At 36.1% G+C, this 26,230-nt stretch overlaps 4 protein-coding genes across 8 annotated transcripts; all 4 read left to right on the forward strand.

The window, feature by feature from the left end:
- Nucleotides 1–92: 92 nt before the first annotated feature.
- On the forward strand, nucleotides 93–3,159 carry LOC105155218 (proteasome subunit beta type-3-A). Its single transcript, XM_011071092.3, has 7 exons — nucleotides 93–255; nucleotides 365–546; nucleotides 1,154–1,261; nucleotides 1,575–1,664; nucleotides 2,132–2,216; nucleotides 2,695–2,789; nucleotides 2,930–3,159. Exons 1-7 carry the CDS (start codon nucleotides 250–252, stop codon nucleotides 2,976–2,978), a joined length of 615 nt encoding a protein of 204 aa, XP_011069394.1. The 5' UTR covers nucleotides 93–249; the 3' UTR covers nucleotides 2,979–3,159.
- An 899-nt stretch (nucleotides 3,160–4,058) lies between these two features.
- Nucleotides 4,059–5,758, forward strand: LOC105155229 (uncharacterized). The gene is given in 4 exon segments (XM_088877380.1): nucleotides 4,059–4,400; nucleotides 4,672–4,772; nucleotides 4,892–5,302; nucleotides 5,305–5,758. Coding segments are annotated over 4 exon segments (696 nt in total). The 5' UTR covers nucleotides 4,059–4,302; the 3' UTR covers nucleotides 5,391–5,758.
- A 6,230-nt stretch (nucleotides 5,759–11,988) lies between these two features.
- On the forward strand, nucleotides 11,989–13,610 carry LOC105155242 (NAC domain-containing protein 2). Its single transcript, XM_011071117.3, has 3 exons — nucleotides 11,989–12,247; nucleotides 12,348–12,625; nucleotides 12,971–13,610. The coding sequence occupies exons 1-3, from the start codon at nucleotides 12,085–12,087 to the stop codon at nucleotides 13,388–13,390; spliced, it is 861 nt and encodes a 286-aa protein (XP_011069419.1). The 5' UTR covers nucleotides 11,989–12,084; the 3' UTR covers nucleotides 13,391–13,610.
- Nucleotides 13,611–16,741: 3,131 nt separating this feature from the next.
- On the forward strand, nucleotides 16,742–26,214 carry LOC105155261 (CELLULOSE SYNTHASE INTERACTIVE 3). 5 transcript variants are annotated; one of them, XM_011071134.3, is made up of 8 exons: nucleotides 16,742–16,921; nucleotides 17,279–17,462; nucleotides 17,782–17,899; nucleotides 18,223–21,274; nucleotides 21,574–24,118; nucleotides 24,564–25,018; nucleotides 25,322–25,438; nucleotides 25,606–26,214. In XM_011071134.3, the coding sequence occupies exons 3-8, from the start codon at nucleotides 17,835–17,837 to the stop codon at nucleotides 25,765–25,767; spliced, it is 6,396 nt and encodes a 2,131-aa protein (XP_011069436.1). In that variant the 5' UTR covers nucleotides 16,742–16,921; nucleotides 17,279–17,462; nucleotides 17,782–17,834; the 3' UTR covers nucleotides 25,768–26,214. The 5 variants fall into 5 exon arrangements, with proteins under 5 accessions (XP_011069436.1, XP_011069442.1, XP_011069454.1 ...); XM_011071140.3 differs by having other exon boundaries at nucleotides 17,795–17,899; XM_011071152.3 differs by having other exon boundaries at nucleotides 17,348–17,462.
- Nucleotides 26,215–26,230: the final 16 nt, after the last annotated feature.

Here is a 26,230-nt window from a genome sequence, read left to right on the forward strand (position 1 = left end):
TACCCAATAAATTTTCAAAGAGTTGTTTGTGATTCTTATTGGGGTTTCCCTTTTTCAGAAGAATGGTTTCTTAATGGGCCATACTCAGCCCAACTGTTTGGGTCCTTTACTTGTCCCCTCCCCCAAGCCACCATACCATACCAGAAAAGCACCCATTCTCTCTCTCTCTCTCTCTCTCTCTCTCAAACACTAAGCCAAGGAAAGCTTCGACTCTGATTGTTTTCCGCATCTAAACCTCTACGTCTAGAGATGTCGGTAAGTATGTATTGGTGCGCAGTTCCTGTTTGTGCATCTCTATTGTTAAACCCTAACGCCTTCCTTCTTTTCGTGACTTGGTTGAATTTAATTGAGAACAAAATTGCAGATCTTTGAGTATAATGGAAGTGCTCTGGTGGCAATGGTGGGAAAGAATTGCTTCGCCATCGCCAGCGACCGGCGCCTTGGTGTGCAGCTGCAGACTATCGCGACTGACTTTCAGAAGATTTATAAAATCCACGATAAACTCTTCATCGGTCTCGCTGGCCTCGCTACCGATGCACAAACGCTGTAAATTTCCTATACTAAGTTGAAACTCCTCTCTTAGTACTAATTATTTTGTTTAGAGGCGGGTTGGAGTTTAGAACTTTTTAACCTTGGGGCGAAATACATATTTTGGTGCGTATGGGAGTCAAGTGTAGGAAATTGGAGGTGGGCAAAATATTCAATTTTATTTACTATATATGTAAACTTGGAGATTAAACATATGTGAACGGGGGTGATATCAAGATCCAGTCCTTGCTCAGTCTGTCTCTGTTTAGGAGTGAAATGTGTGTATTCAGCACGGCGTACAGACTTGTGAAAAATTTGAAGCTTCAAGACCGAGATATATGCATGTGACTTTAAATGTGCAAAATTTGAAGCGTGAACAATTTGGACTGTCACCTCTGGTGTTTGATATTCTAAAATTATCACACAAAACAAAGAGTCAAAGAACCTTTTGATCGCTATGGCATAATTTGATTTTTGATGCTGCGTGTATGGTAAATGTTCTGTAGATTCTCATTTTATAGTGAAAGCCTTGGCTCTCTAATGATGTGTATACAAGATTATTCAAGTTTTGCTTAGATCTTATGCTCGCTCATAGAATTTATCTGTCGATTGAATCCAACTGAAGGTATCAGAGGCTTGTTTTCCGCCACAAGTTATATCAGCTACGAGAAGAGAGGGATATGAAGCCAGAAACATTTGCTAGCCTTGTGTCTGCTCTTCTCTATGAGAAAAGGTTGGTTTAAACCATTCCACATGGCACTTCTTGTAAGCCTAGACTTACATGTGATTGTAACCATCATTGTTCTCACTTATGTTGAAATAAGTCATGGTTTAGAGAAAATGTATATATGAGCTAAAATTATTTTCTATCGTCAAGGCTTTTACCAATTTTGTGATTTTCTTATTCGGTCTGCCCTTTATTCTTTATGAATGTGTATGAACTGTTCCCTTTCATTTTGCGTGGAAGAATATGTAATGCTTGGAATGTAAATTACAAGCTACAATTAGGTAGAATATGATGTATTGTTGTTTTTTCTGTGGTTTAGGTTTGGTCCATACTTTTGCCAACCTGTTATTGCTGGATTGGGCGATGAAGACAAACCCTTCATATGCACTATGGATTCCATTGGGGCTAAGTACGTCATACTCCTCACGTTGTTAATTCTTTTATTTTTCCACTTTTGACATTTCAATGAAATTTCTCTCAATCTGCAAGAGAGAAAAAAAAAAGAAAAAAATGTTGTGATTGTGGTTTCAATGGGTCTCTAGATGATGTTTGTGATTAGTTTCTACTTCGACCCTCTCTCTTGCATGCTCTTTTTCTGTTGTTTAGGTTTAGCATACATGAAAAAGAAATTATTAGACTAATTCTTTTCCGGATCTGGTAAACTCTACAGCACTTGAAGAAATTCCACATCACCTTTTTTTTTTTTTCTATAAGGTTGTGATTTCTAGTCCTGTCTTTCATTTTTTTTGCACAATTACTGCTAGTGGGACTATGTATTCTGTATTCATCTGTAATACCATACCGCTATTCTTAAAGCCAACATATATCATCTCCAAAAGTTAGAATCCTTGTGTCTTTTCTGGTCAACAAATGCAGGGAACTTGCCAAAGATTTTGTTGTTGCTGGAACGGCCTCAGAGTCACTCTATGGTGCCTGTGAATCAATGTTCAAGCCTGACATGGTTTGTACCTTTACTTGATATTGCTTATATTTGCTTGAGTGAGACTTAAACTATAGATAGTTGTTTTTCATATATATAATATACTTCAGTAGGCCACTATAGTATCTCCATACTTTTAAAAATTGAAGCATAAAGTGAATACAAGTGATTGAGGATAAGTTCCTCCTCATGTTTGAATGGCCAATTACTTGCACTTTTCCACTTTTGTTTCTTAGAGGCAGCTCTTTGTCATAGAATCGAAATTTTCATCTACAATATCATGATATATGCATCTTCGTTTATGGTATATGGTGATTTCTTCTGAGGCTGTTAAAGATCTCCAAGTTGAACAGATGTTTTTTCCTATCTCTTAGTCTTTGCCCCTTTATGCCTCTCTTTACACAGAACACATACAAGTCTCCATTTATTTTATTTGAAAATCAGCTGCCATGCCACTGGCTTCTGATTAGTTACCTGCTTTTTGGTCCCCAATATCCAGGAAGCTGAGGAGTTGTTCGAAACCATCTCACAAGCTCTGCTATCTTCCGTAGACCGTGATTGTTTGAGTGGCTGGGGAGGGCATGTTTACCTTGTGTAAGTGGTTTGCTGATCACTCACCTTTTCCTTTGGCCAACATCTCGTTTGTTAAATAGAGTGCAAATTCACTAATACAGCCTTTCTATTTCATTTCAATTAAATTTGATTGTTTGCGTGAATCTTTCATGATTTTGCAGCACACCAACTGAAGTTACAGAAAGAATCCTAAAGGGAAGGATGGATTGATTTTTGTGCACGAATGCGGGAGGATTTTCCTATATTTCCATCAGGGGATGTTTTGGTGATAGAATGCTGTTGTATGACATTAATGTTTATTCAGATTTCAAAAATCAGATGTTGCATTTATCATCACTGTATTCTCTCTAAATGCTTGAAAATGGGACAGTGCGCTTTTAAGCTGATACTATCTAGTTGTCTGCTAGTAATTTGATGCTTTCTGCTTTCAACTTTCCAACTTTTTCCTATTCTACTCTTGGAAAGCTTAATTCACACAATTAGCGAGATAGAGGCCAAATAGGTTGATTGTGTATGGATCTTCATCTGATTGAATCAGGTCAGGTCAAGTATAAAAATGGTCTGGGTTGGATTTAATTGAAATAATACTTAATATTGTTCCAATTGTATTTATAGAATCATTTCTATTACAATAATTTTTCATCCATATAGTTTTAAACAAGTACTTATTTGCGGGGTTGTATATTTTAAATTTCAGTTGCGTACAAATTGAAATAACAAAGTTTTCTTTTCAAAAGTTGAACTCGACATTATTATAAGGTTTGATGGCATTTTAATGTTTTAAAATAATTGAAGAATTTTCCATACATTTGTATCAAGTAATGTATCTTAATTTGTATGTATATCTTATTTTGGTGTTATTAATTTCAAGGTCAAAATAAGTGAAGAATGGGCCTGAATATATAGATTACCAGGATCTTTTTATGGGCTTGGGCTGATCGGTTGATGGGCCTAAAACAATTTAACTTAAAATATATTCCGATTCATTTGGAATAATTGCAGTTTTGGTCTTTATATATTGCTTTAATTCATTATTATTTTTTAAATTTTATTTTGATTCTTTAATTTTTAAAATATTAAATATTTTGGTTATTAGGCCTAGTTATGATTATTTTGTCCTTCATATATGGTCTAATTATTTTAATTTTATTTTTAAAAGCATGTTAGACCTAATTATAAACATAATGAAAAAATAGTTAGAGTATATGTTTTTTTTTAATGGTGTAATGATCATTAATAGGCCTAAGAATCAAATATGTTAATATTTTAAAAGTTGAAGGACTAAAATAACATTTTAATATGTTTAGGGATTGAAAATATATTAGTGGTAATATACGAGGACCAAACCTGTAATTATCCCGGTTCATTCCAAATCTCTCCGCCACGATCCCTCCAAATCCACCGACCGTTTCACCGAGGAAACGCCGATTCCTAACCTGAGACTTTGAAACGCCGTCCAGTTGGATCAGGTGGGTCCTACCGATGCAGCGGCGACCAGGCGAACCATTATCAGCAGTTATTTTTGCTTTCATCAATGGGGAATGCGGTTGGCTCGTTTTTCTCTGGATTTGCTCAAGTTGTTGGCAACAATCTCGGCCATCCTCTTGATTTCCTCTCTGGAAAATCTTGCAAGTAAATGTTCTTGCTTCTTAGTATTAGTTACAGAATGCTCAATTTTTACTTGCTTCCTTTGTCCTTTCTGGAACTAACCTCCACATTATTGATGCAATCATCAGTAGGTTGTAGTGGTGATATGTAGAGACGCTGTGAATTCTTAGTCTAGATTCGTTTTTATGACAGAAATTGGTGTCCTCTTCTCCATATATATATATATATATATATATATATCTACATTATGTTTTTATGTTGCTAAAACTTCAATTTCATCTGTTTCTTCATGCAGCTCGGTATGTGGTTCAACATGGGATATCCTCTGTTACATCGAGAACTTCTGTGTCGCGCATTTGCTCAAGTTGGGCATGGTGGCAACCTTGTCTTATTTTGGTTAGTGAACAACCTGTTTAAAATTTTTTAATTATACGGTTGAACTTTTCACCAAAAAGATTCTGTAATTTCTCATGATGTCTTTACTCATCTGTTTGCTTCTGACAAGAAAAATGCAGTTCTCTTATTCTTCTACCTGTTATGCAATTTGGGAATCTGCCAATGTGTCTGTTGCACTCTTTGTCGATTCGTATGGGCTTGTTTTGCTAGTTTCTTCTCAGCATTAGACTTTTTCTGCACCTACTTATGTTTCAAGCTTCGAACGGTCAGGAGAAAACGCAGGAGGAGAAAGAGAGACCTCAAAGAGTTTGCTGCCACTAGTGATGAAAACTGTGAATTAGGGGACAAGTCTGAAACCCAACACACTACAGATCTTGAACATAGGAGATCACAAGTTAGTAAAAGGAGGGATTACAAAAACGAGCATCTGAGAAGATCTTTAAGGCCTCGTAGTCATCGACCATTAATGAAGTTATCTGGGGGTTCCATTCATCTGCATAGGAGAAAGATTTTGAATAATTTTGGTGATCAGGGTACCCAGTTCACCCACATATTCGAGTAACCAGGAGTTCAAAAGGATTAGGCATAGAAGCTGGGATTCATCATAGCAGGCTGTAAATTCTAACAATGCAATGAGAGTGCATAGCTTTGATTTTACTCAAAAAACCATATAGCTACTTTTCAAAGTATGGCGTAGCAGTCAAGGTTGATGGAATAAGTCCTCAGCCGAAGTACATTGTTATGATGCTAAGTTATCTTAAATCTTTTTTAACTAGTGGATGCAAGATGTGTGCAAAAGTGGTGGGAGAAGCATACTTTGAGCCCCAGTTGTTTTTTCAACCCATTTTTACTTGAGCAGAAGCAAAATGTGAGATTTTTTCAGTATGTTAGTGTGGAATTCTAAGTTTTCATTGTAGATTAAGTACTTTAATGTCTGCTAAGATTGAACTTATGTTCTGAGTAGAGTATATTCATTTGTTTCAGAATCACATTGTCTTGTTTCACTCATCAAGTCAAAGTCATAACCTTTTGCTGCATTCTAAAGTGGCTTGAAAAAAGTGTTATAGAAACCATGTGGCACCAGAAGTAGAGTTGGTAGAGAATATGAAGATTTTAGTGTGAGAGTGAGATGAGTGATCATCCACCACTGATCAACTAATATTAGGTCATATGGTGAATCAGAAATTTCCATCAATTACTTCAACTTTCGGCGCCCATCCCTTTTCTTGGTAATTGTCTTTTTTTTTCAATTCAATTTCTCTATCTTATTAATGACTAGAGGAATTGGTTTCACCTACAGATACCATTATTCCAACTACAACCAACAAAATTCGTGCAAATTGTTTGACAATTGACAGATTATCAACTTGCACGCCCGAGTGTGTTTTGTGTGTCTGTTTGTGAGAGAGAGAGAGAGAGTTGAAAAATCCTACTTTTGTCTTGTGATGGAAATACAAAGTGTATATTTGTAATTTGAGCTTAATTTATATATTACTTTTGAGTGGTTGGGGTTGGGATGATGATGTTATTGCCTCCAATCACTTAAAAAGATATACTTTGATTTGCCACATTCATTTCTCCCTATAAAAATATGTTGCAGGTTTTAAAGATAACTATACAACAACTTACATCACTGCTTGGAATTTAGAACATGGTATCTGGTCAAATTTCTTGCCTCAAATGTTAGACAATTTTTTTGTCCTTTCCAACAATTGTATACTATAATCAAGCCTTTTGTTGATCTGAAATTTGAACTTTGATTGGTGCCTCAACATTCAAAACTTAGGATTTAATATTGGGTAAATTAGATTGATACACTTTGAATTTAGACAAAATACACAAATACTTTTATCTTTTTTGTAAATTACAGTTATACTCTTTGACGGGTGTTAATTTAATATTGTTTAGAGGGTGTTTGTGTAGGTTTTGTCTTTAAAGAGGTGTGTAGGTGTAAATATAACTATAATATTAAGAAGTGTATTTGTAATTTTGCCAAAAAAAAAAAAAAAAAGAAACGGTATTTGTGTTTTTTATCTTAATCTCGGGAGGTGTCAATGTAGTTTATCATTTTATAAATTATAAAAAAAATATATCAATTCTATGACAATTCTGTAAATAATAGCGTGTGAATAGGGGGTTGAACTAAAACATGATGCAAACCCAAAACGTGAAAATTACAAAGCTTGATGATCATAAAAGTATTAATTAGTGGGATGATATATAATGATGTTTGAGAACCCTTCCTACTTTGATACTTGTTTCTACACCTAATCAATGTTTTTTTATTATTAGTTACATAATTAATGGTTACCATTAATTGAATCATTACACACTCTTTGTAATTTCGATGGTTTGTTTTAGTGTGGGTTGAAAAGTTGCGGCTGCTGCTTTTGGAATTGGAGAAACATGTGAATTTGTGTCTGTGAGTAGTGACAAAACATTGGTCCACTTTTTTCTCCTCCTTTTTTAAGTTTGGTTGGAAAAAAATATCAATCATGTGTAACTGAGTATTTATTAATAAGTTGAAAATTATAAATTCAAGTCTTATTAAATATATAGATATTTATGTCGTTTAGTATAAATTTGTTGTAATAAGTATTTATCTCGCTTAATATGCGTAGGTACGTATGAGAGTTTATTGAATTTGTCAGTTTCTTGATATTGATGTAATTTTATTTGTATAAAGAAGAAAAAAGAATGTGTATGCAAAAGTTGTTTAATTTTGATAATAATATTATTGTGTTGATTGAAAATTGTTTAAGTACTACATATAGCTAATTATATGTATTAAAGTAATAATAAAACAATTATTTATTTGTTTGAAAAAAATGTAATTCAATATTTTCAAGCATAATTTAAATATAAATAACACTACTTTTTTTCTTTTGAACTTAAAACGTGGGAATTGAAATAAAATACTATCTTTGAATATCTCATAGTCCATTTAATGTTATGATATCAAAAATTGGACCCTAATAATTTTGGCATCGATTATGAGTTATGATGGTGACATATCATATTAACACGAATCAGCAGCACATCAATATATGATTCGGGTCTATCCACATTAATTCCCAATCAAAATATTCTGAATTAAAATCAGAAAATAAAAATAAAAATATGAATTAGGATCTTGGATCAATCTTTTTTCTTGTACAAGTTGCAGGAAAAAACAGATTTGTGGTACAGTTTATTGTTAAGATTTTGTGGGCACATGATATCATGGGATTGTGAGGCAGATCAAGATCCAAATTTTCACAACAGATATTCTGCCCCATAATGATTAATAATTTGATTATTACATATATTAACTACACATATATTTTTTAGCTAAAAACTTTCATTTGGGTAAATTACATCCACCCCTTCTGACATATGTCATAATTTACATAACATCTTATCATTGTTTGAGAAATTACAAATACGTCTGTCATTTTAATGTTTGTTCAACAATCAGTCCATTTTATTGGCTTTTATTAGATTTTGATCCAATTTTTGTGATGATCTGCACAAAATATTACTCATCGTGCAGGATAATATAATTATTCTTTATTTAAAAAAGTATTATAATTATATCAAATCTTGACAATGGTAGCTATACTAACCAAATGACTCTGTTGTTCATATTGGTGTTTTTCTCATTCAAATCTTGTTATTTTAAAAGTTGGACTATTATTTTCTTGACAAGTTTGATTCATTTAAAGCGAATCCAATAGTTTAGATGGTGAATTTTCTTACCATGCATCACAATTGTAGCGCCCATTCGTGATGTTTTATGAACAAATTCAAAATTATGAATTTAAAATTTATAAAAAATATATATAGGTATATATTTGTCTCACTTTATATAAATAATATTATATTATTTTTTAACGTATTTATATATTGATTGAATTACTATACTGATAAATTTATCGAGATGTCATTATAATTATGGGTACAATTATTTTTACATAAGCCAAAAAATGGCTATATAAAATGATAGAATTTTATCTTAAATTAAAATGTTTTGGTGGTTGTTTTGCTGCAAAAACATGTGAGTTGGAACATATAAAAATGATTTGTGCATGATGATTGGTGATTGGTGATGATGATGCGGTCCTTCACCTACTGCATGCACGCGCGACCACCTCCACCATTTCTACCTTTATTGTTTTTCCCCCAATTATTCATAATTCACACTATTCTTTTTTTTTTTAATAAAAAATATATTTCCATGAAATTAAAAAATAAACGCAAACTTATGTACACTCTCAAATTACAATTGTTATATTTACATATATAGTATAAGAAGCAAAAACCTTATTTTCATCAAGAATTTGTCCAACTTGGTTGCTTTAATTCGATTAAATTGTCTTGATAATATTTAAACATAATTCATATTTATCTCGATTGACTTACTACTGATTTGTTGTGGATCAAACAAATTTTTTCTATCAAAGTTACCTTTGTAAAAGTGAAGACGTACCTCATCACACACAATAGCGCGTGTGGAGATGCATAAGGGTAGTTTGATTAGAAAATATTTGTTAGACCTTCAATAAGTCAGTAATAAGTTAACCGAAAATATATATATATATATAAATTTTTATTCAATTTTTTATTAATATCAGCAAATTAGATGAATTTTAACTAATTGATTAATCTATTTATTGGATGAAAACAAACGTTAAATATATGAAATGGAATATTTGAAACCATATAATTATAATAAACCTCAAAAGAGAATAGTATAATTATCGAAATTTATGATATAATTTTAATCGATTTCCCTGAAAAAGAGAGAGAGAGAAAATGGAGACGGCTGCAAGTTGAGTTTTAGTGAAGGAGGACAGGCAATCGAATATTCCAATGATAAAAACCTCACAATTTGTCATACTAATTAATCCCAAAACATTTGCGGCACCTACAAAATTCATGTCTTCTCAAATAACAGGCAATTTTATTTAATTTTTTTCTTATGAAGTTCATAGATTATTATTTTTTTTACTGAATCGATTTTATTTCATAAACTTCAACCATCCAATAATTAATATACACATTAATTATCAATATTAAATACGTATAATTCATTTATAAATAATAACTATTATTATAATAAAATAAAATTTTATTATTAAAATAAATTAATACTCCCACAATAGTAAAAATCGAACATTGATTGGAGCCTGTAAATTATTAGGAAGTGAATCATTTAATATTTAATATTGTACCCATAAGTTTTTAGTTGCTTATTTTATTTTTATTTTTATTTTTATTTAGTTGGGGGGTTGAAGTGGAAAGTAGGAGTGGAGCCGCCCAGGAATTGGGGTATGGAGGGGGGGGTTGTCAGTTTGTAAAATTCATCGTTATGTTTGGTTTCATTTTTAACTTATTTTTATGTGTTTTGCAGAGATAGAGAGAAAAAAACAAAGATAAATAAATATGTGTTAGAGATAGTGTGAATGTTTGGATTTATTTTTGGAGATAATATAAAATAAGTATGGTATGTTTAATGTTGTTTAATAGGAGACAAAAACTACTGTTTATTGTCAAATCATGTCTTTTTATATATATTTATATATATGTATGAGTATATATATAAATTTTTTAGTTGTAGGGTTTATAATTAATGTAGACTTATTTTGACAAAAACAAATGAGAAACTGTTTCAAAACATCTCAAAACACCACCAAAACTTTTAAAACAAATCAAGGCAAATATTGTCCATGTTTTGACTCATCTCGAAGATGAAGCAAAATTAAAACCAAACATTATGCATGATTTGGGGAAAAAAGTGAAGGACTCTCTTGCTTTTTCTTTCCTCTATGTCGGTAATTTAGTATTGCATATTTACTTGTTTGTTTTTTTTATAAGATTCGATTCACTACACTAATTCTAATTCAAAACTTCATTTATTCGCAGTGATATGTGATATGAGTAAATATAATAAAAAAATAATAAATTATTTTTTTGTATTTAAAAAAAAGAAGAAGCAAATTTACCCCGTATCAATGGTTTAGATAGAGGTAATTTGGTTATTTTGCAAAATACAGGGGTTAATTTGCTATTTTATTTTTCACATGAAATTTTTTTTGCTCATTTATCATATTACAGGGGGTAAATTGCATGTTTCCCCATTGATATTAATGAATATATTAGAAAAGATAAAAAGAACAAGAACACACAGTTAAAATATATTAAATACCCAAATTCATTGAATTAATTTTAATTGCGAGACCTCAATCTCATTGCTCAAATAATGTGTTGTTGAGATATTTTGATTTAATTTGACTCATTCCAAATTGGCGTCAAATCAAAATTTTGATATGAAAAAAACCCTTAAAAACATGAAAATTATTATCTCAACAAAATATCTGCTTGATGCATTGTCCTATAAATATTACATTTAGTATTGAGTACACATATCAAATTTTAAAAATAAAAATATATTTAACAATGATATATATATTCAGTGCAGGAAACGCCAAATACAGTATGAATTTAAACTTACAATCAAATATAAGTCATATAGAGTCAAGTAGAAATAAATTGAGTCCATTACATGCCTTGATAAATGCATTATATGAATCCCACTTACCCTGCAAAGATACATTATCGCAGGATGCCTATGCGCCTCATATTACAAACAATCATCACCTACACAAAATAATTTTACATTAAATTTGATATATACAAATAAGCAAGGTACATAGTGCGACAATTTTATTTCATTTTATACTTAATCCCATCATTCAAAATAGACGAGCTTAGGTTGTATTATAATCTAATTGTTATAATTCTAAAAAATAATAAAATATCCTTCTTGAAAATATTGAATTCTTATAATTTTAGGGTTGATTGGGAATGATTGATATAGCTTCTATTCGATTTTAGTAACTATTCATTAGAATAGTTAAGTGTTAATAATAGGTGGAGTTTAATGTTTTAACTCATATCTAATCGGACCCACCCGCTTCTGTACTGCACTGTCCATTGTCCAAATACCACCGTTCCCATGACCGTCCTACGTGTCATTGACCCCTTCACAAACCATTTCCACGTCCGAGTCTGTCCAAAATCCATGACGTAAGCAGTGACAGAATCACACTCCCCCTACTTTTCCTCCCGCCACGTGTCACCTTCAACCTTATCACCCACGTGTATTCTAGAACCCGCCGCCCCTCCCCGCCACGTGTCCCCCTCCCTCCCCCCTATATATTCACCTCCCTCCCTTGCGTTCTAAGTTTCACAAAACCCCTTTCCTCTTACTTTCCTTTAGCCCCGCCCCACAACCAATTCTCTCACCCGAAATCATTCTCCTCCGCCGCGAATGGCCGCCGTCGATTTGCAGTTGCCTCCCGGATTCCGATTCCACCCCACCGACGAAGAACTCGTCATGCATTATTTGTGCCGGAAATGCGCTTCTCAGTCCATTGGCGTCCCGATTATCGCAGAAGTCGACCTCTACAAGTACGATCCTTGGGACCTGCCAGGTAGAATTAACGAAAAACGTTTTTTGGTTAAATTTGTTCGGAATAATTAAGCTAATTGCTGGCGGAGTAATCAGAATTTGTGATTGATAATTGCTTTCAGGTTTGGCTTTGTATGGCGAGAAGGAATGGTACTTCTTTTCGCCCAGGGACCGGAAGTACCCTAACGGGTCGAGACCGAATCGGGCGGCCGGGAGTGGGTATTGGAAGGCAACCGGGGCGGACAAGCCCATCGGGCACCCGAAACCGGTTGGTATAAAGAAGGCTTTGGTGTTTTACTCCGGCAAGGCCCCGAGAGGCGAGAAGACTAATTGGATCATGCACGAATACCGCCTTGCTGATGTGGATCGCTCCGCCCGCAAGAAAAACAACAGCCTTAGGGTGGGTACCCGGCCCGGATCCAAGATTTGAGCTGGACCATTTGAATTTGAAGAATGGAAATGAACGGAAATTTGGTTCTGAATTCGACCAACAGTTTTCCTAAACTTAATATTATTTATTTTAAAAAATGAAGGATAAATTATTCCTTTTGGGGGATAATTAAAAAATAATGATTTGATTAATAATAATAATAAAAAAAAAATGGGAAAATTGATTCCTTCTTATCTTGTAAAAGGACATTGAAAGAAAATGATTGGTAACTGTAGAGTTATAGACAGGCATATCTCAATGGTCCAATTTGATATTATTGCTGTTAATCTGACGGCCGTGGTGTCATCTGTACAGCTGGATGATTGGGTGCTGTGCCGCATATACAACAAAAAAGGTACAATCGAGAGGCAGCAGGAGAACGTCAGCAGCCGGAATATGGCGAGCGCAGTGACGTCAGAGGAGGATATTAAGCCCGTCGGCCTGACGTCAGTCCCGGAGGCTCCGCCCTTGGCGTACGAGGACTTCGTCTACTTCGACCCATCGGATTCCATCCCGCGGCTGCACACGGACTCAAGCTGCTCCGAGCATGTGCTGTCTCCGGAGGTGGAGAGCGCGCCGAAGCTGGCGGAGTGGGAGAAGTCCGCCATCGAATTCCCGTTCAGCTACATGGACGCCGGTAACGGCGCCTGCACGCTGATGAGCTCGCAGTTTGAGGGGAATTATCAAATGGATCCGATGAACGACGTGTTCACATATATCACCAAGCCATTTTGAAGTGGGACCCATTGGGTTTGTCGCACGTGGCACAGGAGACTATGTGGAGTCTATGAGTGTGCACGTGCGACCGCAGGGTCAGTGTACTCTAGTGATTAGTGTTAGTAATTTGTATTAGAATGGTAATTTGGGGGTGGTCTTTAAGTGTTAGTAATGTCAATGGATTTTGCTCTTAATTTTGCAAAAGTGTTAATAGAAATGGAATTTTGTGTTATGCAAATCCATTTTGTTTAAGGTTAAATCACTAAAAAAGGTAATAGTATGTTTGTTTTTTTATAATTTATTCCCACTATTATTATATATTTTACATGCAAGTCAATAGTAAAATGGGTCGACTATTTATTGAAATTTTGACATACTATAATCACTTTTAAAAGTCAATAATAAAATAAATCAAATTCTACTGATTCAGATTTTGATCCATTTTCATCACTTGGTGGGTGGTTCTTGGGGTAGAAATGGGGTTACTCTCAAATCACATAACGAAAAGAGAGTACTATCTTCCTCGAATTTTTTAGTGAGGAGCCCGTTTCAAACATGGATCATGCGTGTGGTCCAAAGATTGGGTCGCAGTTTTTGGATTATTCGCCCTAAACATCTCACTCTGAGATTTTAGTACCTGTATACGTCTCATAGTGAGAACATATATTTTTGTATACTTTTTCTCTTTAAAAATTGATGGCAAATAGTAAGTTGAAGCCCTGTTGCATATATATGCAGAGTTCTTGTTTTTTTGAAAATTTGGTTATGGATGTTGATGTCCTTAAAAATATGTTCGAATAGACCCAATCAGTTTAAAAGGAAGAAAAAAGTCGCAAGAGCTCAAAAAAATGCAAAGCTCAAAGTGCCCTCATAAGGCCTAGCTCGAGTAAAGGAACTGAATGCTTCCAGGAGGTATAGTCTGGAAGAGTCTTAGGAAGTCTGACAAGAGGCTCTCTAGGAAATCAATTAGTCCAGAGAAGCCGAACTGAACCAAATCCAAGGAGACCCAAATTCAAGAAAGCCCCACAAGCCCACAAGAAAATTTAGGGACTTGGAATCCCCCAATCAAAGTCAAATCACATCTCACATGGCATCCATGAGTGACCTAAGTAGCATATAAGTAAAACTTCTGAAGGCACACCACACAGAATCGAATCAGGACTAGTCGCATCCTCAGGGTCATGTGGTACCCCCATTCGGAAGTAACCCTTTAAATTCTAAAAGCTTGAACTTCGTCAAGGGGAAGACGTCTCCTCAAATCCGGGATGAAGTCCCCAACCGCAAGAGATGACATTCCATTAAATTCTAAGGGATTCAACCTTATCCAACCACTTCAAGATCATGCTCCACCAAATTCAGACTGATGCTAGCCTATAAATAGAGAGCAACCTCAGTAGGAGAAGGCATGTTTTGACCTTGTACCTTCATACTATCATTTTAACTTTCATGATACATCTTTAGCTGAGAATAACACTTTTAATTTCATATTTGGAATTTTACTTCAATGTCAATCTCTTCCTTGTACACAAAAAAAATAAAGAATGGCGTTCTTATTTACACATTTTTTTCCTTAACACTTATTTCACTACTTTTTACTTCAAGTGGACCCCGTGTAATAATTATGAAATTAAACAGAAATATATCCTTATCTTACAAATCATATATTTTATTTGTACGTCGTAAATCTGAAATTTCTATGTGATAAATAACAGTATACAATTGCATCCCTAACATAAGTAAACAATTTCAAGATCATACAAGAGAGGAATTTAAGGAATAGTTTTGGGCACAAAAGAATAGGAGGTCTTCCAGAAGTTCCCATTAAGCCCATGGGCCTATCTCAATGTTGGGCTCCATTTCCATCAGGCCCATTTGGGATTTTTTTTTCTTTCCTTTTTCTCATTAAACATTTATGATTGATTGTCATGATAATAGCAAAAAGTTGGCATTATCTCTACACGTAAAGTTTGCCTTTTCTCCAAAAAGAAAATAATTAAAGACATCTTTTCACAAGGACAATAATATATCTTTGGAATTAATAACTATTTAAGCTATAACGTGTCAAGAAAATAAAAATATCTTGTTAATGAAACAAAAAAAACGACATCTAACAATGTAATCTAAATTCGACAAAATTATAATCCTTATAAAAAAATAGAGAAAAAAAGGTCAAATCAGTGAATTTTGACCCATCTACTTTTCAAGAAAAATCAATATCCAAAAATATATAACCAAATAAACACTTACATTTATTCGGGCCATCAAATTATTATATTTTAATGGTAAAATCTCAAATTTTACTATTTATATTAAATAAAAATTATTATTAACCAAAATGCAACAAAGATAGGATTTATGACATCGTAGGAAAAGCCCATACATACATACACACACCCACACAGTTCTAACTCCAGGACATTTTTTGTCCATTTGTAGGGAACAAGACAACACGTCACGTGTCTCCAGCGATACAGCCGGGAGTGGCACTAGCAAAAATCGGAGGGCATAGTAGTAATCCACAGCGCAACCGGACAACACACGGTCCCCAATTCTCCTCAATGCCTGCTAAAATTAACGGCCAATTCCAGCTTTTCCTTCCCACTGTCTCATGTGAACCATTCGCCGTTCAACTCTGACACCCTTCATTTACAAATTATTATTCTCTCAATTTTCCACTTCTTTTTATATTATTTTTAATTCATCCAAAATTTAAATTTTCGCTTAAAAAAGAGTTCTATAATTTCACTTCCTAATTTATAATTGGTCAAAAAATAAAATAATTTGTATAATAATATTAATATTTTGTGATAGTGTATGTGTAATTTTTCAAAAGAATAGAATAATTTGTGTATCTGATGTTCACATTTCTAATAGACGTATGTGTAAAATATGAGTTTTTTATTTGTGTAAATAGATCACATGTTAGAAAATATATATGTTATTATTCCTAAAATATTTAATAATTATAGTTTTGTCGTTTAAATAAGTAAAAATCAATATTTTTTTTTTTGCAACGTAATATATAATATTGTATGTAGCATCACTACATCCTTAATTTGGTGAACGAAAAATAACGCTATAGCAAAGTAATCTTTTTTATTTATAATTTTTGTAATTCGGTAAGTTGGATATTAATAATCAAGAAGACGTTATGATATTATTTAGTATATTTTTTTATATTATATGATTCAGCTTGTGAATAGAATATATATATTTTATCGAAATTTTATGAAAATAACTAAGAAAAAACTTAATTATTTATAACACCGATAAAATAAAAAAAAATGAAAATCTTAGGTTGGAGGAGCTTTGATTGTTGATCACAAAATAATATGAAATAATAATAATAGTGTGTAGATGTGAGAGAAAAGAACTCGAAAAGGACAATGAGAGGAAAACAAAGGAAATGAAAAAGGGAACAGTCTCTCCTCTCTCTCTCGCTGTCTGTCTCCATCTCTCTCTCTCTCTCTCTCTCTCTCTCTCTATCTCTCTCCGCCTCTTTCTACCTCCATTGACGACTCTTCTTTCCAAAAAAGTTAACATCTCGAGGTTAATTCTGCTCATTTATCTTTACCTTTAACTGATGATTAAATTAGGTTAATTTGTTGGTTTTTATTTTTGGTTTTTTGAGGGGGTCTGAGGGCGTTTGTATAAAATAATATTCACCTGATCCGATCTCCCTGCCATTGTTTTGATTAATCCGCTTATCAAATATGATCCTATAATTAATTCAAAATTTCACGTTTTTTAATGGTAATGTAGATTATTTGCATGCCTATACATACATATGCATATAATATTGCACAGCAATGTCCCCTGTTCATATAAGTTCGCATATGCATACATGTCTCTGCCTGAAAATGGTGATCTGTGGTTGAACCGAAATTGTATCTGTTCTCTGTGCAGGCTATTCAGCTTCTCCTTTATTGTAAAATTGGCCTGAATTGTCGTACAACACGGTTGTATATAATGTAGGTGACGTATATGCAAGAGAAGAAACTTGGGAAACTTTTGGGAGTGAAAAAGGTGAATCTTGGAGAACTTCGGAGGGGCTAAATCTAGCAGCATTCTACCAATTTCTGGGGGTCAGGTAATTGAGGATAGTGCGGTTTCCTTTTTCTTTTTTGCATTTTGTTTTTGGCTGGGTATTTCGATGTTTCTACATAAGGATATATATTTTGAGATTTATAGTAATGGATCCTCATAGGTTAAAGCAGTTTGACTGGATTTGAAATGGGTCTAAGATAATTTTGCCACAAACCCTTTAGAATCCATCTATCAGAATTATGTATTTTGTGTGGGTTGTCGGATTATGAGTTAGAACGGGGATATAATTGTGGTCGAGTGGGATCTTTTCAGTTTTATTTCAGGATTATGGGCGCAGGTATCTAATGGAGAGTTTTAATTAGTTGTAAACTGCAGGAGGGTGAGGACTTTGTCGAAAGGTGGTTTCTTTTTGCAAATGTCAAAGTTATATCCTGCTGGATCAAGGGATCCAAAAGCTTCATCTCTATCTCGAAAAGATAAGTAAGTTCATTCACTTGCTAATGTCACTGAAAATGATGTAGTGTTTTTCTAGACAAGTGCTACAGTCTATGGCTTATGTACTGACAAACTTCCCATTTTATAAGAAAAGGAGAAAAGATACTTCACTAATTAAATCCTACTATTGCTGGCACAGCAATGGTTGGTTAAGTGGATTGTCATGTATTGGTTTTTTCCTCATGAGCATTGCTCAAAGTTTATAGTCATGACTCTTGGTATATAGTCCAATTGCATTCTTTTTTGTAAAACCCCTGCTTTTAAATATAAAATATGTTTTCTGAATTAAATCAATTATCTATCTTCAGGGAATCAAATGGAACTACAGAAATGGATGAAAAGGAGAGCATGTTGTCAAGGGTTGCTCAATTGATCGAGCAGCTACATTCTAATGTGTCTTCGCCACAGGAAAGAGAGCTTACGACAGCTCGTTTGCTAGGCATAGCTAAAGCAAGAAAGGAAGCACGAGGTCTTATTGGTTCACATGGCCAAGCAATGCCATTGTTTGTATCCATTCTTAGGAATGGCACTCTACTGGCAAAAATAAATGTTGCTGCAACATTAAGCGTCCTATGTAAAGATGAGGATTTGAGGATAAAGGTACTTTTAGGTGGATGCATCCCGCCGTTACTCTCACTTTTGAAATCTGATGCAACTGAAGCTAGGAAGGTTGCGGCAGAGGCATTATATGTAGTGTCATCTGGTGTACTTTCAGATCATGTAGGCATGAAAATATTCATTACAGAAGGCGTGGTGCCAACCTTATGGGAGCAGCTAAGTAGAAACAAAAAGCAGGACAAAGTGGTAGAAGGATTTGTTACAGGAGCATTAAGAAATCTTTGTGGAGATAAAGATGGGTATTGGCGAACAACTCTTGATGCTGGTGGAGTGGATATCATTGTTGGTCTTCTCTCCTCTGGCAATCCTACTGCTCAATCCAATGCTGCCTCTCTCCTGGCATGCCTGATGTTGGGTTTCGCAGATAGCATACCAAAGATAATTGGTGCTGGGGCAATCAAAACTTTGCTTGGGCTTTTAGGTCAACATAAGGATGCCTCTGTCAGAGCCAGTGCTGCTGAAGCATTAGAAGCTCTTTCCTTAAAATCGACCGAAGCTAAGCAAGCCATTGTTGATGCCCAGGGCATGCCGGTGCTTATTGGAGCCATTGTTGCTCCTTCCAAAGAAGGTATGCAAGGAGAGTGGGGGCAGGCTCTTCAGCAGCATTCAACACAAGCTTTAGCAAATATATGTGGTGGAATGTCTGCACTATTGCTGTATCTTGGAGAGCTTTCTCAGTCACCAAGGTTGGCTGCTCCAGTGGCTGATATAATCGGAGCACTTGCTTATGCTTTAATGGTCTTCAAGCAGAGTGATGATGAAGAACCATTTGAATCAACAAAAATTGAAAGTATTTTGATTATACTCTTAAAACCTAGAGATAATAAGCTTGTACAGGAGCGTCTCCTTGAGGCCATGGCCAGCCTATATAGCAATCCCAATCTATCAGTTGCTATCAGTCAATCGGAAGCTAAAAAGGTGCTTATTGGCCTCATAACAATGGCTACAGGTGATGCACAAGAGTACTTGATTTTGGCTCTGATTCACTTATGCACTGACACAGTAAGCGTATGGGAGGCCTTGGGAAAGAGAGAAGGAATCCAAATGCTGATTTCGTCTCTGGGGTTATCCAGCGAACAACACCAAGAGTATGCAGTTGAGATGCTTGCAATACTCACTGAAGAAGTGGATGACAGCAAGTGGGCGATAACTGCAGCTGGTGGAATTCCACCACTTGTCCAGTTAATAGAAGTTGGATCCCAGAGGGCAAGAGAAGGTGCAGCTTGTGTTTTGTGGAAATTGGGCTGCCATAGTGAAGATATTCGAGCTTGTGTTGAAAGTTCTGGGGCCATCCCAGCCCTTCTATGGCTCCTAAAAATTGGTGTACCAAATGAGCAAGAAGCCTCTGCTAAGGCTCTGATAAAACTTACTAGGACTGCTGATTCAGCCACCATTAATCAGTTGTTAGCTTTGCTCTTTGCAGATTCTCCAAGCTCCAAGGCTCATATCATAAAAGTTTTGGGCCATGTACTTTCCACGGCATCACATAGTGAACTTGTGCATAAGGGTACTACTGCCAATACAGGTCTGAGGTCACTTGTCCAGGTTCTCAATTCATCAGATGAGAAGACACAAGAGTATGCAGCATCGGTGTTGGCTGATTTATTCAGTAATCGACAAGATATATGTGATAGTCTCGCAACAGATGAAGTTATTAATCCATGTATAAAACTTTTAACTAGCAAAACTCAGGGCATTGTAACTCAGTCAGCTCGAGCATTGAGTGCTTTATCTCGTCCAACTAAGACTAAGATTCCATCTAAGATGTCTTACATTGCGGAAGGCGATGTCCAGCCTTTAATCAAGTTAGCAAAAACAGCATCCATGGATTCTGCAGAAAGCGCAATGGCTGCATTAGCTAATTTGTTGTCAAATCGTCAAGTGGCTGCAGAAGCTCTGGCTGAGGATGTTGTTTCCGCAATAACAAGAGTATTAGGAGAAGGATCATTAGAAGGCAAGAAGAGTGCTGCCTGTGCTCTTTACCAACTATTGAAGCATTTTCCAGTAGGTGATGTACTTATCGGGAGGGCACAGTGTCGATTTGCTGTTCTTGCGGTCGTTGATTCCTTGAATGCAATTGATATGGATTACAATGATGCTGCTGATGCTTTAGATGTTGTTTCGCTGTTGGCTCGGACAAAGCAGGGAAGAAACTCACCTTATTTACCTTGGTCTGCCCTATCTGAAGTTCCATCAAGCCTAGAGCCTCTGGTGCGGTGCCTGTGTGAGGGACCTATATCAGTGCAAGACAAAGTGATAGAAATTTTGTCTAGACTTTCTCGGGATCAACCAGTTGTTCTAGGTAACCTATTGATCTCAAATTCACGAGCAATTGGTGCATTGGCTAGTAGAATAACAAAAGTTAGCAGCCTGGAAGTGAGAGTTGGGGGAATAGCTCTGCTAATTTGTGCTGCTAAGGAACATAAAATTCAATCAGTGGGTGCACTTGAGGCATCGGGGTACATGAAGCCTCTTATTTATGCATTAGTAGATATGATCAAGCAAAGTTCTTCTCTTGAATTTGAAATTACAACTCCAAGAGGTTTTACAGATAGATCAGCTTTTCAAGATGGAGATGATATTCATGTGCCTGACCCTGCAACTGTATTAGGAGGTACTGTTGCCTTATGGTTGCTATCTATTATTTCTTCATCTCATTCAAAACACAAAATCACCGTGATGGAAGCTGGGGGACTGGAAGCCCTATCTGAAAAGCTCGCAGAATATGCTAACAAGGAAGCGGTAGGTAACTATTGCTTCTGCTGGGTATTCTATTGTCATAGTTTCTTTTCTAATTTCTTGTTTCTTTCTGGTCAATATGCGCCCACAAATTTTTACTTTTATTTATATTGTTGACAAGGAATTTCTATCAGTTTGTATATCCAAGTTCTCATGTAGTTATTGAGAAAGTATGAAGCATGGGTGCAGAAAGCTGTGTAAAGGCGGGGCAAAATTCATGAATTTGCATTACTGTAATTTTCTTTATCCTTTAGCATATTTAAGAACCAATTTGGTTCCTGAAAGTGGACACCTCTTTTCAGGCAGAGTTTGGGGACACAGAGGGCGTATGGATCAGCGCTGTCCTTGCCGCTGTACTTTTCCAGGATGCTAATGTTGTCTCCGCTCCCATGGCCATACATTTTGTTCCCTCGCTTGCCATTCTCTTGAAGTCTGATGAAATGATTGACAGATATTTTGCTGCTCAGGCAATGGCAAGTCTTGTTTGCTATGGAAACAAGGGAATAAATCTTGCTATAGCAAACTCAGGTGCAGTAGCTGGGTTGACAACCCTGATTGGACACTTGGAATCAAATATGCTAAATCTGATAGCCCTATCTGAAGAATTTTCTCTGATAAGGAATCCTGACCAGGTAGTCCTGGAAAGTCTATTCCTAATTGATGATGTCAGAGTGGGTTCTGTTGCTCGGAAGACTATTCCTTTGCTTGTTGATTTGCTGAGACCTCTGCCAGATAGACCAGGAGCCCCCCCTTTTGCTGTTCGCCTTTTGACTCAGATTGCTGACGGGAATGATGCCAATAAACTACTCATGGCTGAAGCTGGAGCTCTGGATGCTCTGAGTAAATATCTATCATTAAGCCCTCAAGATCTAAATGAGGCAACCATATCTGAATTACTAAGAATATTGTTTAGCAATCCAGATCTTCTTCAATATGAAGCAGCAGCGAGTTGCATGGATCAACTCATTGCTGTTCTTCACTTGGGGTCAAGAAGTGCAAGATTAAGTGCTGCTAGAGCATTAAATGAACTCTTTGATGCTGATAATGTCAGAGATTCTGAATCATCAATTCAAGCAATTCAGCCTTTGGCTGATATGCTTGATACTACGTCGGAATGTGAGCAACAGGCTGCTTTAAGTGCACTAGTTAAGTTGACTTCAGATTGTAACTCAAGGGCAGCTATGCTGGCTGAAGTGGAAGGGAATCCTCTTCATAGCATCTGTAAAATCCTCTCGTCTGCTTCCACATGGGAAATGAAGAGTGATGCTGCAGAGTTGTGCTGCGTGCTTTTTGATAATCCAAGAGTCAGAGAATTGCCAATTGTCTCTGAATGCATAGAACCCCTAATATTGCTGATGCAATCTGATAAAGAGACTGCAATTGAATCTGGTGTTTGTGCTTTTGAGAGATTATTGGATGATGAAAAGCAAGTGGAGATTCCATCAGATCATGACGTTGTTGGTATGCTTGTTGGACTGGTTTCTGGATCAAATCATAGGCTTATTGAAGCAAGCATCTGTGCACTCATTAAATTGGGAAAAGACAGAACTCCGCGCAAGTTGGATATGGTCAATGCTGGAATTATAGATAATTGTCTTGAGTTACTCCCCACTGCTCCCACTTCATTGTGTGCCATGATTGCAGAACTCTTCCGCATCCTGACAAACAGTAGTGCCATTTCAAAAAGTTCTGCTGCAGCAAAAATTGTAGAACCTCTGTTTATGGTACTGCTTAAGACAGATTTTGGATTGTGGGGACAGCATAGTGCCCTGCAAGCACTTGTCAACATTCTGGAGAAACCCCAAAGTCTTTCAACTTTGAAACTTACTCCTAGCCAAGTCATTGAACCACTTATCTCATTTCTGGAATCCCCACTACAAGCTATCCAACAGCTTGGTACAGAGTTGTTGTCTCACCTGCTTGAACAAGAACATTTTAAGCAAGATATAACAACGAAAAGTGCAGTTGTTCCTCTTGTTCAGCTTGCAGGTATTGGCATATTGAATTTACAGCAAACTGCAATAAAGGCCTTGGAAAACATCTCCTTAAGTTTGCCGAAGGCAGTTTGTGATGCCGGCGGTATTTTTGAGCTCTCCAAGGTCATTATTCAAGATGACCCTTTACCTCCTGAGGCTTTATGGGAATCTGCTGCCTTAGTTCTCTCAAATCTTCTGAGATCGGATGCTGAATACTATCTGAATGTTCCTGCTGTGGCACTTGTAAAAATGCTGCACTCAACTGTGGAGAGCACCGTTAAGGTTGCACTAAATGCTCTCACGGTTCAAGAAAAAACTGAGGCTTCAAGTGCCGAACTGATGGTTGAAGCTGGTGCTATTGATGCTTTGTTAGATTTACTAAGGTCTCACCAATGTGAAGAAGCTTCAGGTAGACTACTTGAAGCTTTATTCAATAATGCAAGAGTGCGGGGAATGAAGGCTTCTAAATATGCAATTGCACCTCTCTCTCAATATTTGCTAGACCCACAAACAAAATCACAAATTGGTAGACTTCTCGCAGCTCTTGCTCTTGGTGACCTCTCCCAACATGAAGGGCTTGCCAGAGCTACTGATTCTGTTTTTGCATGCCGAGCACTAGTGAGCCTGCTCGAAGATCAGCCGACAGAGGAAATGAAAATGGTGGCAATTTGTGCATTACAAAACCTTGTCATGCGCAGCAGAACCAATAGGAGAGCTGTTGCTGAATCGGGTGGCATCTTGGTGATTCAAGAACAGGTGCTGTCACAGAATTCAGACGTTGCGGCACAGGCAGCACTGCTCATCAAATTTTTATTTTCAAATCACACCCTTCAAGAATATGTATCAAATGAGCTAATCCGATCACTGACAGGTGCTTTTTCTTGATAATTCTCACTTTTACTTTTGTTTGTCTAATGGGGGTTAAACTTTGCAATGGCTAGATTGATCGGGCTTTCCAATATATGAGGATCTTACATGTTATTCTAAGAAGAATACATAGTGGCCAAAAAATGGCTTCAAGAAAACAGCTCAAGGAACCATCTTCTATTGTTCATTATCACTAAAATAGCACTGGAACTCTTCCTCTCGAAATAGCAATTTTCTAATTCTAAAATTGTAGATCGAATCCATTTATTCCTGAATGCAGGCGTTATATATTCAAATAATGGTGTATCGTACTTGGTTTGCTGCTTCTGTTGGCATATTCTTGCTTGTTTATTTGGACATTTCTCCTTTTTATGTACTCCTTCGTTTTACTCATAGAGAGGGATGAATTCAGACAGAGGGGTTTCTCATCATATTTTTCCACCATGCAGCGGCTCTAGAGAGGGAATTATGGTCCACAGCAACTGTCAATGAAGAGGTGTTGAGGACAATACATGTTATTTTTTCCAATTTTCATAAGCTCCATATGTCTGAAGCAGCAACGCTGTGTATTCCACATTTGGTCACAGCACTGAAGTCTGGGAGCGAAGCTGCTCAGGATTCTATATTGACTACCTTATGCTTGCTGAAACAATCCTGGTCGACCATGCCGCTGGACTTGTCAAAATCCCAAGCTATGGTTGCAGCTGAAGCCATTCCGGTTTTGCAAATGCTAATGAAGACATGCCCTCCAAGTTTTCATGAAAGAGTAGAAAACTTATTGAATTGTTTACCTGGTTGTTTAACAGTCACCATCAAGCGAGCAAACAACTTGAAGCATGTTCTGGGAGGCACACATGCGTATTGCCGATTAACTATCGGCAGCGGCCCTGCTAGGCAGACTAAGGTATTGAATTAGTTGACTTCCAAATGTCATTCCCTCTCGAGATTGTTATGTTTGTGTGGGATGTCATTGGGTTGCTTGGTACTTGCTTTCTAGCCCTACATAATTGAGACATACTCAGCTGACCTGTTATATCATAGTCTAAAAGATGATAGAATAACTGGGTATGTTGCATCTACGGAGACAATTTTCTGTATTAGTTGGCTTTTTATTTTATTTAGGAAATCATGATAAGATCTATTAGCCATGCTTGGAGACACTGTCTGTCTGTTAAATCTTGATTATCTTTGTTCTATATTTTGTCAGGTTGTGAGCCATAACACATCGCCAGAATGGAAAGAAGCGTTCACATGGGCCTTTGATGTACCACCTAAGGGGCAAAAGTTGCACATATCGTGCAGAAGCAGAAGTACTTTTGGAAAGGTAGCTTGACTTTCACCTCCATTTAATTATAACCCCCATTTCTTAATCATGGTATAGCCAATCCCTGTGATGATAACAAATCTTAGACAATATTTCTGTGTTTGATAATCAATTTGAAATGTAGTTGAGTGAACGAATCTTTCTGATTAGTTGTCCCTTTTTCTCAGACTAGTCTTGGAAGAGTAACAATTAAAATTGACAAAGTCGTGAATGAAGGAGTGTACAGTGGTGTTTTCGGCCTTAGCCAGGGTGCCAACAAAGATAGCTCATCCAGGACGCTTGAAATTGAGATAACCTGGTCCAATAGGATGTCAAATGAAAGTGTGTGAAAGTGCAACATCTTTGTCAATGCTTAGAGCGCAATACAAGCTTGGCACAGGGCAAAAGGATCAAGCCATGCATCGCACAGAAGATGATACTTTCGTATATTGGTGAAGAATGTGGGGTTTTCTAGCCCAATGTTAATATCCAGCTACAGAGTTTCAGTTTTGAATTTACTGCATATTATGCCATCTGAACTGCAAAAATGTGAAATGTCACAAGTTCACGAGGGCTAGTGAGTGTCGGATGAGGTTTCCACGGTATAGTTTATGGAGTTCTTTAAACAGCAACTTCTTGTACAGTAAAAATTAGGTCTTGTAGCATAATTGGAAAAGTGCTCCACTGTCAATGGCAAAAGGAGGCTGCACTTGATAATTATGTAATTTATCAGTTAAAATGTAAATGCAAAATAGGTTGGAAAGCATGAATCTGACTGGTGCCAATCTATCTTCTCAGACTAGGCCTCCAGTT

This window comes from Sesamum indicum, linkage group LG2 (assembly GCF_026168435.1).
Source record: "Sesamum indicum cultivar Baizhima isolate 11 linkage group LG2, ASM2616843v1, whole genome shotgun sequence".
NCBI classification, from domain to species: Eukaryota; Viridiplantae; Streptophyta; class Magnoliopsida; order Lamiales; family Pedaliaceae; genus Sesamum; species Sesamum indicum.

What these genes read in the sequence shown, in the direction of transcription:
- LOC105155218 (XM_011071092.3), top strand. An exon ending in GCTACCGATGCACAAACGCT is followed by an intron (nt 547 to 1,153) that starts GTAAATTTCCTA and finishes ATCCAACTGAAG; the next exon opens with GTATCAGAGGCTTGTTTTCC. An exon ending in GCTCTTCTCTATGAGAAAAG is followed by an intron (nt 1,262 to 1,574) that starts GTTGGTTTAAAC and finishes TCTGTGGTTTAG; the next exon opens with GTTTGGTCCATACTTTTGCC.
- LOC105155242 (XM_011071117.3), top strand. Translation starts at nt 12,085, where the DNA reads ATGGCCGCCGTCGATTTGCAGTTGCCTCCCGGATTCCGATTCCACCCC. An exon ending in CGATCCTTGGGACCTGCCAG is followed by an intron (nt 12,248 to 12,347) that starts GTAGAATTAACG and finishes AATTGCTTTCAG; the next exon opens with GTTTGGCTTTGTATGGCGAG. An exon ending in AGAAAAACAACAGCCTTAGG is followed by an intron (nt 12,626 to 12,970) that starts GTGGGTACCCGG and finishes TCATCTGTACAG; the next exon opens with CTGGATGATTGGGTGCTGTG.
- LOC105155261 (XM_011071134.3), top strand. Translation starts at nt 17,835, where the DNA reads ATGTCAAAGTTATATCCTGCTGGATCAAGGGATCCAAAAGCTTCATCT. An exon ending in GCTAATCCGATCACTGACAG is followed by an intron (nt 24,119 to 24,563) that starts GTGCTTTTTCTT and finishes TCCACCATGCAG; the next exon opens with CGGCTCTAGAGAGGGAATTA. An exon ending in GCCCTGCTAGGCAGACTAAG is followed by an intron (nt 25,019 to 25,321) that starts GTATTGAATTAG and finishes ATATTTTGTCAG; the next exon opens with GTTGTGAGCCATAACACATC.